Source organism: Motacilla alba, chromosome 1A (assembly GCF_015832195.1).
Source record: "Motacilla alba alba isolate MOTALB_02 chromosome 1A, Motacilla_alba_V1.0_pri, whole genome shotgun sequence".
Taxonomy (NCBI): Eukaryota; Metazoa; Chordata; class Aves; order Passeriformes; family Motacillidae; genus Motacilla; species Motacilla alba.
Window position 1 is genome coordinate 45,391,452 of NC_052031.1, and position 12,104 is coordinate 45,403,555.

Here is a 12,104-nt window from a genome sequence, read left to right on the forward strand (position 1 = left end):
ATTGTCTCTATAGAGCTGCACAATAATTTTAATTTACAATTATAAAAGCCTTACACAAAGCTTTATACAAATTATTCCATCTAAATGTGTGACAAACTTTCTGGAAGGCATCAGCAATATTTTGGAGCATTTCTTGCTACACTGCATTTACCTTGTTAAATATTATTTTAAAAAGAAACTAGTTTACAAAAATCATAGAGTGAATAGAGACAAAGTGCTACTGCTGTTGGACTACCTCTTGTTTAGCTGGAAACCACAATTCTATTCCTTCCTTTGCAACAGGAAAGCGAAACTGGAATCTCTCATTCTTGACGACAGATGAAAGCAAACTCTAAAGCTAAGAACATAATTTTATACTTTAACACTGCTTTATTGTACAAAACAAGCAATTTATTAAATATAGCATCTCTCATTCTTCAGAAAGAAAAATACATGAAAAGAGGTATGTTTTTTTCACATTATTATTTCTCCCTTGAAATAAGTGACTTTTTCCTGTCCTGTTCAAAGGACTAGGACAAATTTCAGGTTTAAGTGTGCTTCTAAATGAAGCCTTTAAATACTGTCTGCCTTCTCAGTACTATACATTATGGGAGTTAACACTTCTCAAACACTATTCTTTAGGCAGTGGCCTTTCAGTGATCAATTAATGTCTGCAATCTTGGTTATTTCATCTTTCACATCCTTGATTTTGGTTTGAACTCTTGTTAGATTGGCAAATTTCTCATTCAGTAAAGCAATTTCCTTCTCCCGTTGTAAGACCTCCTCCACTAATCTTCCTATTCTCAGTGTTAGGTCACTTATTAAGGGCTCCAAGATGGCAAACTCCTTTTTAACTTTGTACATCTTAGGTTTTAAATCATTAGCAAATGTAACTGTCTTCAGAACTTTTGCTCTGTCACCTTCAAGATTCAAAAGTCTATCGGAATGCTTGTTAAAATCACTCCTTAACTCAGACAGTGCTGTCTTAATTTGCTCAATTTTTCTTGCGTTACTGGATGCCAGGCTTTGTATTTTCGTACTCCGGTCGATGCTGCTGGTGAGGAGGTCACCTATATTTTTTACTGTTGCCTTGTCAGCTTTTTCTACTTTATCTTCTAGTGTTTGGAAAGAATCTGTCAGTGCAGTCATGTCTGAGACCAGGCCTGAAATGCGCCTTATGTCAGTTTTTACTGTCACAATTGTCAATGTTACATTTTTTGCTACAGAAGCTGCATTCTGTTCAGCACTTGAAACTGCATGAAAAAGGCTTGTTAAATTCTTCTCCAGTTCTTCTTGTTTTTTAATTATGCTGCTAGACCATGTTTTCATTGTATAAATATCTTCCTGCAGATATTTAATGTGAGAAATTATTTGAAGATCTTCCAGCTGTTTCATTAAGTTCCAAGTCTTTTCACACTAGAGGGATACAAAAATATTTCTAGCTTAACAACTCAAGGTCAAAATTCAAGCTGTACTTTAATTAAATATCTTACTATTCTGACATTCAATTTGAGTGCAAACCCTGTTTCTAGAAATCAATTTCTGTTACAACACAACCAGGTTTTTTTTTCTTGTCAGTACACATAATAAACGTTAGTACTTCTTCTATTACAACAAAAATTACAAGAAGGTGCTATATGACTTTCCAAGATGACCTCTGAAAACACAAGTCATCAAATGGAATCTTCTTCCATATGATGGAATTTTTAAGTCTTCATAAAAGCTATTTTAGTGAAGGAAACGTCATGCTACTGCTGGATTTTTGTCTTGATTTGCTAGTTCACTCTTTTATATTTATTTTCTTATGATTGGTTCTTGGTTTTCAAATATGAGAGAAAAAAGGAAATTATCTGACTGATGCTATCCAGGTCAATCCCCAGTAAGTCAGGGTAGAACTTGGAGGGAAAAAAACACCAAACAGGCAAACTGAAACACATTCTATGAGGCTAGAATTAGTTTCATATTAATCCTTTTCTGGACATTAGTAGTAAAAATACTATCACAGAAACAAATATTTTTAACTCTTCAATAGTGCTGGTCGTTCCTCAGTAGCTCAGAACTGTTTGCTCAAAAGCAAAAAAACAAAATTTAGGTTGTGGAAAGCTGTGCTTGTTTCCTACTTAATGTCTCCAAGGATGGGGATTTCATGTTGAATCTCCTGCACATTCAGCTTTCAGAAGGGTTGAGGTTGATGAAAGATTAGGGGTCATACCACTGTCACTCCCACCACCCTGCCTCAAAATGATATGAAGTAGAAACACTAGAACTGGAACACACTTGTGAAAAATATTTAAAAAACATTTCTTTATATCATAGTTTTTCCTAATAGGACAGGGAGCACTAAAGTATTTACTCTGTACCCTTTCTGGAGGAACAGTTTATTTTGAATTGGATTATGCATCAGGACAGGGAAATTCACTACAATATATTTTTATTTTGAATATCACTGTAAACAAAAATTTATACATAAGCAATAATTATATGAAACCAACACAGCTTTATAACATTGAGAAACACTGGTTTCATAGTCTCTTGAATGGACAGTGTTACTTGTTTAGTGAAGATTTCAGTGGAGTTCTAAAGAAATTAATGTACAAACCCAGACTAATTTAAATTAGGTGTGATTAAGTCATAAATGTGTGTTCATACTGTTTGTACTAAGCAATCTCCTTTCCAGAGAAATACAAAATTATCAAGCCAATAAGTCTGCAGACAATTTGTGATGTCCCTGAGATTCAAATTTCAATGAACAGCTATCAGGCCTACTAGGTAGTATTACATCATGTGTAAGTAGGTCTATGGGTAAACTGGATATTCCCTGCTCCCAAGCACATAACTCCACTGATTTCATTAATTACTTTTGCAGCTCTTGGTTCAGCAAACTTTGGGCAACAATGTCAGTGACATTGTAATTTTTCTTTTCTTTTCAAATGCAAAGCAATACAAGACATATCGTGTGATGCCAAACAAAGAACACTCTACAGAAAAAAAAAAAAAAGGTTAAAAGTTGTTTCTTAAGCACCAAAACAGCCCCCCCCCAAAAAATGAAAACAAACCAGCTGCTATGTAAATGACAGACAGCTTATAGATACCAGAACAATACAAGGCTCTCAGCAGGGGGTACTTTCTTAGTGTTTGCTCTAAGAGTGCTGTATCTGAGCTTCAGCTGATAAAAATGTACTCAGTGCCTTCCTGCAGCATGAAACCATTATGGTGTACAATACTTTAAAAGCAAGGTACAGCTATCTCAGCTGAGAAATAAGTGATTAATTGCTCACTCTGTTATAAGTCTATGGAAAATAATACACAAAGTAACAACAAAAGAAACTAAATAGTGAAAGCTAAATACAAACTAAAAAGATGAACTTTTTTTCCCTTAAATCTAAATACTTGGCCTCAAATTATTTTTAATAAAAAAGATCTTTTAATAAATAAACTGAAAATAATCCTTAAGAAAATATTCCTTTCCTTCTTTAACAAAGTCTTAATCTCTTGCTCTCTACCCTCTTTCTCAACCTTTCAAGCTGTTCCAATGATCTTTAGATCAATGACAGTACATCAGCTATCCCTGACATAGATTTAAATCACATGATTTATAAAAAAGTGCTTTTTCATCAATGAAAAACCTAAGACCAAATTCACTTATCCCCATTCTGGTCATTTTCTAAGTTAAAGCTTTCTAAAGTTACTTCTTCTGCTTTTGAAGATACTGCTATGTCAGGCCCTGTTTCTAGAACAGCTAGTTCATGTTGCATTTTGATCAAGCTGCCATTGAACTGGAGGCCTTCAAGAGCCTTCTGCATGGCCACTGTATCAGAAACAGTTTTCAACATGTCATTTTCCACAGTGTACAGCTGTGTCTTCAAGTCCTCTATCTTTTTCTCCATACCAAGCAAGTCACTTGACAACCTAAGAATAGAATGAATAGCATTTTCAATTGTTGGCAAATGGGTCTTGCACTCCTCTATTTTAGGTTCATAGTTTGCAAGTTTCTGATTCAGGTCTGTGTCCTTAGCTACCAGACTATTCTGTTCTTCTTCTAGCTTTTCAACTGACTTAGCATCCAAGTTCAACTTTTGTTCAACTCTAGAGAATTCATCATCTTCTTGCTTTTTTAGTGTTCTGATATTTCTGGCTGTACTGTCCTCCAAATCTCTTACTCTTTCTGCAAGGGATTTAATTCTTTGGTCAACTTCATTGATTTTGGAAGTAACTTCTGTATGTATGAACTTTGCTTCAGATTTTAAACCACTAGCATTTGTGTTCATTTCATCCAGGCTTCTTCTCCAGGAATTTGTAACATTTTGGAACTTCTCATTAATGCTCTGCATCTTTAGAGATAGAGTCTGTTCATTGTTCTGAATATCATTTATGGTGTTATGAAGAGAAGATATTTCCTGCCCAAACTCAGTCATCACAGAGATGGATGAGGCAGCTTCTCGCAGGATACTTTCAGAAGACTCAAGCTGCATTTACAACACAAAACAATGTCTGTGTCTACTTTACAAAAGTAAGAACAGAAAACCCTTTCCATTTATTAAGAGATAATAAAGTCCCTTAAAAACCACTTCACTTGTTACAAAGCTCCTCCATGGTGCATTTCCATGTTTCATCTTTAAAATATTGTTGATTAACCTAGCATGAAACAGCATCGGAAAAAAAGGTACGTGTGTTGTTGAACTTCTATAGCATATATGCAATTTTCCATGCTTGTTTTTTTTTTTTGTGTCCAAAATATAGTAAATCTCATGCAACATTCTGCAATCTGAAGTATAGTATATAAATATCCAAATTACATCATGTATAAATGACATTATTCTGAGATCAGTGCTGAAACAAAATCACTGGCATGAGCCACACCGTGCTACCATCCTTCTCGGTAAGTTATCAGGGATAATTCAGCAGCCAGCACAGCTTTTCTACTTGGTTATGTCACACGTGGTAATATCTTTTTTCATTACTATTGTATTTTCTTATCTATCACTTTATTATGTCTTCATATTATTAGAAGAGGACTGCTACATCAAAATGCAGGTAAATTTTCTTCATATCAAGGTACACTAGAATTGCACATGAAAGAGGACAGGTAAAATGAAACGTGCATTTTGTATGCAAGTTCTTAAAAACAGTTTAGTTTCTAAAAATTAATACTGAGATACAACCACTGTGTTCACATACTGGAACAATGGCACGGATTGACATGCTTTGTCATATGAAATAGTCTCTAAATGCCTCTTCACAGGCAAGTAAAACACATTCTAAAACTTGTTTTAAAACAGATAAATTAACAAAATAACAATGAAATAAGCAATGACAAATATTCACCAAAGATCATCCAATTAAGATGTTAATTATTACCTTTTCAGAAATTAAGTTTACTTTACTTCCCACATCCATGATTTTTTCAGCTTCTTGATGTAAAAAATTGTATTTTCTTTCCAGATCAGAAAATTGACCTGACTGTTGAAATAGAAACCTGTGAATTTCAAGTAAATAAACAGAAAACTTCTTAATTAGTATACATTCAGTATTCCAGGACTTGATTCACAGCAAATTGTTACTGGGGGGATTTGTGTTCACAGAATTTGCTAGATCAATACATGACAAAAAAAAAAAAAAAAAAAATTGATCTGTCTTGATACTGGAGTTATCTTCTAAAAAAGTTATGACAGCAAGGAAGCATCCAAGCATCCATAGATGTCTTTGCTTTTACACTGCATGCTGAGGTAACTAAGGCACTGATGCTGCTAAGATATTTTAAAACATCTTTAACAAAGGTATTTGACATTTACTTAAAGACTCCGCCCCATGAAAGGTTTATTACACTGCTGAGCAAATTATTTACAGAAAACTCTATTTCACTTCTGTCCATTTATTGCCTGCCAAACGAGCACTTCCAGTCAGCCCGAGTTGTTTTCCAGGTAGATGCAGTCTCTGAAGCAGGTATTTAGAATTCATGAGCAAGACACCTTCAAGGTGATGTAACAGATGGAGCTTCTACAGTAACTCACTGCATGCTCATGTTTCCATGCTTGTCAATACTGCTACTCTTTCCTGGATCCTTCTGGCTCAAACAAGTTTCTGCAGACACTTAGCCCAAGCACTCTGTTAACATGTAAATCATACAGCCTGAGAATACAAGAGAAAATACTAAAATCCTCTTAAGAGAGTTACCTACCAGCTCACCACCAGGCAAACAGCAAGGGAAATGATACTCAAACTTGTCCTTGAGTCCATCCAAAAGGAACTGTGATTATTGCTGGTCCTGGGACTTGCCAGCTTCCCATAATTACTGTGCTTCTCAGCCTTCTGTGAAGCTTCACTGGTCTTGGATGAAGAAATACCTTTTTTCCTTGCCTTAACTTCAGACATTTTGTGGTTTTAAAAAGCAGAAGCAAAGGAGAGAGCTAGGGAAAAAAAAAAAAAGCAAACAGAAAGGACTAGTTTTTACTTCTTACATTTTACTTTTAAACATTCACAAACATAAATTTTAAGTTCACAAATACACCTCCAAACATGTTTCTTCTAGTATTCACTATGCTTCCTAGTTATGTGAACTTTTGTAAAGTATCATTATACTTTCATTCGCTTTCTATATTACAGAGCACTGCTTTCATATCTTCTCCAACTGAACTAACTTTCCAAGCCTAAGCTAATTTAATATTTCCAGAAATATTTCATCTGCTGTAGAATAAGCTATTTTAAATTACAAGGATTTAAAGTGTATTTCTTTTTGTAGATGATGACTGTCACAAGTCCATCAGCAATTTCACTCATGAACTTGGTTTTACCTGTAGATTTGAAAAAGAATTATTACCCACGCCACACTAAAAAGGGAAAGCAATTTTTCAATTTAAAAAATAGAATTGCAAATCAAGCTTTAATTTAGTTGTTCTGTTGTAACTAAATATGTATTGTAACAATGATTTCATGTCATCTGTAAAATCACAAATGTTGGTTAAAAAAAAGTCATGACAGAAAAATTCAGAAGATTCATGAAATCATGCTTCTAGAAAAAAGAAAAACTATAACTTCCTCTTGATGAAATTAAGGTCAGAATAGATTGAGGTGGTATGAATCTCCAGCTCATGTTTTAGCCGTCCAAGTACAGAGTGTAGTTTTTAAGCCTAAAATCTTCCACCATACTACTCAAAATAGACTTGATCCTTGGCAGAGCTGCTTTGGCCTAACAACACCAAACTGTTGTGCTGGATTTTTGAATCACTTTGCAGCATTGCCACTTAGTCACATATCAAAATATAAATATTTGGAGACACTTAAATAGTCATGTAAAAGGGTAAAAGGCATTGTTTAAAATCTAACCTGTGATGCAGGTAGCTTAGAGCTGTTTGAGCCACAGTACTAGAAAGCATGCTCTGAGCTTGAAGCATGGAGGAAAAATCCTTTTCATTTCCAAAAACAAACCCACCAAAAAAATCCCACCAAAAACCCCAAACAAAAAACAAAACCCCAAAGAAAACCAACCAAAAGAAGCCAGCAAAACAGAAAAATTGTATTTTGAAGCTTTTAAAATATCTTTGGGTTCGAGAGCTCATACTATGAAGTTAAAGTGGAGAGAAAAAAAAGAGCTCTGAATAGTAGTTAGGAAAAGAGAAGAACAGAGAAAAGCTCGGCTTTAAAAGGACGGCTTCAGCGCGCTGCCCGGTGCTGTGCAGAGGGATGAGCCGCAGCTCCCCAGAGACCCTTCCGGACCGGCCCGCTCCCCACAAAGTGACCCACATCCTCTCCGCTGCCCCCAAAGTGACCGACTGCCCCCTCCGCTGCCCCCAAAATGACTGACTGCCCCCTTCACTCCCCCAGAGTGACCCACATCCCCTCCGAGCCCGCCCTGCAGGACGCCCCCAGCCCCAGCAGTGCCGGCCTCCCACCTCCCCCTCCCTGCGGCCGCTGCCCCGTACCCGCCGCGCTCCTGCGGCCTCAGCTGCGGGGGCGGAGGCGGGCAGGGCCGCCCTGCCCCGCAGGCACCACGTTTACAGGCCGCGGGGCCCCTCCCCTGGCCGCGGCTGGCGCATCGCCGCCCGGTGCGCCACGTCCGGGGCCCGCCCGCCGCGGGCAGCGATCCCGACGCGCCCGGCCGGGGCTCGGCGGCTCCGCGCCGGCGCGGGAGGCAGCGCGGGGCTTTGTTCGGCGGCGGCGGGCGAGCGGGCCGCGCAGCGAGCGAGCGAGCGGGCAGGGCCGGCAGCCTGGCTGGCCCGGCCCTTCCCCGCCCAGGCCCGGAAGGAGGAAGCGCTGCCGGCGCTGCCTTCCCGGGAGCCGCGGGGCAGAGGCTGCGCCTCGGGGCTCGGCGGGGCTCGGGGCGGCGGCTGCCGGGGCTCCGCGCTGCCCGCCAGGTGAGCGGCGTCCCGCAGGGACGGGCCGGACCGCTCCGCACCGCGAGGGGTTCCGCCGGGGCAGGGTAGGGGACGGCGGGCGGGCGGTCTGAGCGCCTCGGTTTCTGTTTCCTTGGCGGCTGGCAACACGGCACGGTGTGAGTTAACTCTTTGTTTTGTATGTTTGAGGAGAGATGTCTTCTGTATTTGCCTCGCGTGTGGCAGTGTTATTATTATTATTATCCGTTTTTCGACCAGGAAGCTTTAGCGTCCTCTTTCCTCCGCGGTGTGGTGGGATAAAGGTAGGGTGGAAGGCTTTCTTAACTACGTAATTTTTAGTGAAAATAGGAAACTGTCAGCACAGCAGATGAGGTACTCCATCACGGGCTTTTTCAAAAGGCAGCTGTTCTATGTCATCTACATGATATAGCCAGCTCCTGAGAGAGAGAGTGCCGGAAAAGGCGAACGCTTCTGCAGGCACCTTCATGGGTGCTCTCTGGAGGAGTTTGGACTTGTTTATGGAGCTTTCCTGGCAGGAGTGTGATCGGAGAGAGTATTTTGATCGCTTGGGACTCTCGGAGTCGCTGATCAGTTCTGGGAAACCTTTATGCTGTAGCCAATAGTTTTCACCTGTTTTCTTCAGACATTTGTTTTTTTATGATATGGAGGAAGAATGCAAGTTTGAAGTTGCGTGTCCAAATGCTGATAAAGGAAGGTATAGCGCAGTCAGTGGCAGTGTTGGGTGCTCCCTCTTCCGTCATATGTCAGCATCCAAGTGTCCTTGTATGGAGTCTTGAACTAGGAGACAACAATGTGTTTATCCTGTGTGATGAGACCAGTCCTCTTTCTCATCCACTTGACCCAATCACATGATCCAGGGACTTAAAAACTTTTGGGGGATGTAGCTAGTGGGGAGAAGACCTTTCAACAGAGACATTTACTAAGGTGCTTTGGTTTTGTAGTTCTGAAAGTGTTCATAAACATAAATTCATAGGAATGGGGAAAAGAATTTCTATTTTCAGAATTGAAAATTCTGAAAAATTCTGAGAATTGGTGCTTTGCTACTCTTTCTGATTTCAACACCAAAATTTCTAAGCTGTTTTAAAACTTCCTTCTTCATGCTTGTAAGTTATGTTCCCAGTCTGACTTGACTTCACCCCCTCTCCCTGCTCTTTTTCACACTGAAGAAATATGGACGTCAAGAGTAGAAACTATTTGCTTATGAATCGTCAAGCACTAGAAAATGACATCAAGACTTCTTATATTATGGATCGTATGATTTCTGATGAAGTACTGACGTTACAGGAGGAGGAGAGAGTGAAGCAACAGGTAGAATTCTCTCTTACTGCTATTTCTCTTCCTAGTCTACTCACATATTTTACTATCCTTTTTAAGAATAGTATTTTCTGATTGTCTAATTCCTGGATATGTCAAATCCTAGCACACAGCTTTTGTTGCTCTTAATAAGGTTAAGGGCTTGGTCAGTTAAAAGCTATTTCTGTAACTATAAATAGTCTGTAATTTAGAGTGATAGATTAAATGATTTCTGAGGTTGTTTCATTTTGTATAATACCTCTTCTAATTTTTTTTTTTTCTAGAATACCCGGAAGGAGCGAGCAGCTATGCTAATAAACATTATTCTTACAAAAGACAATAATTCATATAGGTCCTTTTACAATGCACTGCTCCATGAAGGATACAGAGATCTTGCTGCGCTTCTTCAGGACGGCATCCCTGCCGTCTCGTCTGGTAACAGAAAGAGTTCAATGGATGGAATGACTTCCTATGGTCAGTGTGACTGCAGCAATCCCTGTGCTTGAGTGTGAACACAAGCTGTCTTTTTTTATTCCTTAGAAAGTGACTATGTGTAATACCCGCTCCAATGAAAAAGGAGCAGTTGGTGCCTTTGTTTGTTTTGGTAGTGGTAGTTTGTTTGGTAGAACTATGTCTATTTCATCTACTTAATATGCAGGAGAGTTACAACAGTTGCAATTTTTATAGGTCATCTTAAAAGTGTTCATATTGAATGGTGCTGATTTTAAAAGGCAGAAGAACTGATGCTCTTACAGTTTTCTCTAATTTGTAACACTTTTGTTGCAAGTGAAAGGAAGACTCTCATTTGTATGTATTAAAAGAAAAATTTGTAGCCTCCAAAATTCTGATATTTATCTTGAAGAGTAATCTGGAATCTCTCAAGGTACATTGATCTAGTTGATCATTGATTAATTGATCTAATTATTATGTTACCTAATTCTTTCCACCAGATCTTTTAGTTACCCTATGTACGTTAGATATATATTACTTTTAGCTGCATTTTCCTCAGTATCATCTTTGACTGACATGAAATAAATTTGTCGTTTCTAATGGGCAGAACCTTCTAACTGCATTGGACTAACTGCCATATTTACTGGCACTCTGCATTTAATAAATGTCAAAGGCATGTGCAGTTCAAGGCTATGTTAGATAATCAAAGTTTATCAGTTACGTCACTCCATATGGCCACAAAGTGGGCAGATGAAGTGCTCATTTCCTTTCTTGTTATTTTTTTACCTCTTTCAAGTCATGCTATCTCAGCTTAAATCAATTAAAGTCTTTCTTGGACCCCCATGCTCTGCTGTGAGCTGCCAAGGAAAGGCCTTACACAGCATCCTTTCTTTTCTGCTGCATCCATGATCTGGTGACTTCTGGCCAAGAAAATGACTTGTTTGTTGGGTATAGTGATGTTGAGCGCCTGTGTTTGCCACAGTTTCCATGGGAGATGTTAATTCTCTTTTCACTTCCAGGGATCAATGTAACAAGCTTTCCTCATGCAGTTATTAATTTGAATACTATTTTAGATAGGAGGCTAGTTACATGCTGAGTAATTTATTTCTAAAAAGCAGGTTTTTTTCAGCATTTGGTATTTTGAGTCCAGCAGATTTTAGGGCATTTTTATGGGACATGAGATGGGGAGGGAGCCCACTAGTTATTTTGGGTGAAAAGCTGATTGGTTGGGTTTGAAGAGGCATCACATTTAGAACTCATGTTTTCTTTTGATGTTTCTTGTGCTTAACTTTAGTGAAGACCATTCTCTGCGAAGGAGGCGTACCTCAGAGACCAGTTGTGTTTGTCGCTCGACCAAAACTGGTAGATGCTATTAAAAAGAAACTGTACTGCTTGGGAAGTGATCCAGGTTGGGTCACAGTTTATGGAATGGCAGGCTGTGGGAAGACTGTTTTAACAGCAGAAGCTTTAAGGGATCCTCAGCTCTTGGAAGGTATTTCCAGAAAAACATCTGTATTTTTATAAATATCACTGTAGATACACACATATTAGACATGTATGGTGCAATATCATATGTCACTTTGGAAGTGTTTTGGATTTCTAAATTTCTTAGGTGATTCTGAAATATTTGCTTGCAATATACAACTTTCATAACCATTTGGTGGTCTAGGACCACTAAGTATTCTATTAATTTGTAGAAAAAGTTTTGAATAGCTTTTCCCCTTAGAATCTGCTTTGTTTTATGAAAGTAGATGCATCCTTAATTAACTTGAAATTGTTATTTCTTTTAATGCAAGATAATATATTTAGTTATATTCCTTTTGGGCATTGCTTGTAAGGTCCTCAGACTCCTTGCTATGTGAGTTAAAAAGAATCTTCCTCTAACTTTTGCATAGATTTTAATAGTGGCAGGCATTTGTGGGTGATTAGTATTGCTGTTGCTTGAAGTAGGTCATAGATGCAACCATTTAATGGCATTTTTTCTATTTTATTTTTTTCTTGCATAAGTCACTAGGAGGAGAAAGTAGGACT

The 12,104-nt window shown here is 38.6% G+C and overlaps 2 protein-coding genes across 11 annotated transcripts in view; one reads left to right on the forward strand and one right to left on the reverse strand.

Annotated features, from left to right (window-relative positions):
- Nucleotides 1–346: 346 nt before the first annotated feature.
- On the reverse strand, nt 347–8,037 carry LOC119708891 (IKBKB interacting protein). 2 transcript variants are annotated; one of them, XM_038155871.1, is made up of 4 exons: nt 7,899–8,037; nt 6,158–6,386; nt 5,338–5,455; nt 347–1,395 (listed from the first exon to the last, which is right to left on the reverse strand). In XM_038155871.1, the coding sequence occupies exons 2-4, from the start codon at nt 6,349–6,351 to the stop codon at nt 640–642; spliced, it is 1,068 nt and encodes a 355-aa protein (XP_038011799.1). In that variant the 5' UTR covers nt 6,352–6,386; nt 7,899–8,037; the 3' UTR covers nt 347–639. The 2 variants fall into 2 exon arrangements, with proteins under 2 accessions (XP_038011799.1, XP_038011798.1); XM_038155870.1 differs by lacking the exon at nt 347–1,395 and adding an exon at nt 1,402–4,445.
- Nucleotides 8,038–8,198: 161 nt separating this feature from the next.
- The window catches only part of APAF1 (apoptotic peptidase activating factor 1), a 31,326-nt gene continuing 27,420 nt past the window's right edge, over nt 8,199–12,104 (forward strand). For 7 of the 9 annotated variants that reach the window (XM_038155853.1, XM_038155860.1, XM_038155857.1 and 4 more), the window contains exons 1-4: nt 8,199–8,330; nt 9,497–9,638; nt 9,908–10,097; nt 11,368–11,565. In XM_038155853.1, the coding sequence (XP_038011781.1) occupies nt 9,501–9,638; nt 9,908–10,097; nt 11,368–11,565 (526 nt within the window). In that variant the 5' untranslated portion in view covers nt 8,199–8,330; nt 9,497–9,500. Of the gene's footprint in view, nt 8,331–8,437; nt 8,466–8,492; nt 8,612–9,496; nt 9,639–9,907; nt 10,098–11,367; nt 11,566–12,104 lie in introns of those variants that run through there. The other 2 variants (XM_038155855.1, XM_038155854.1) reach the window with 2 other exon arrangements.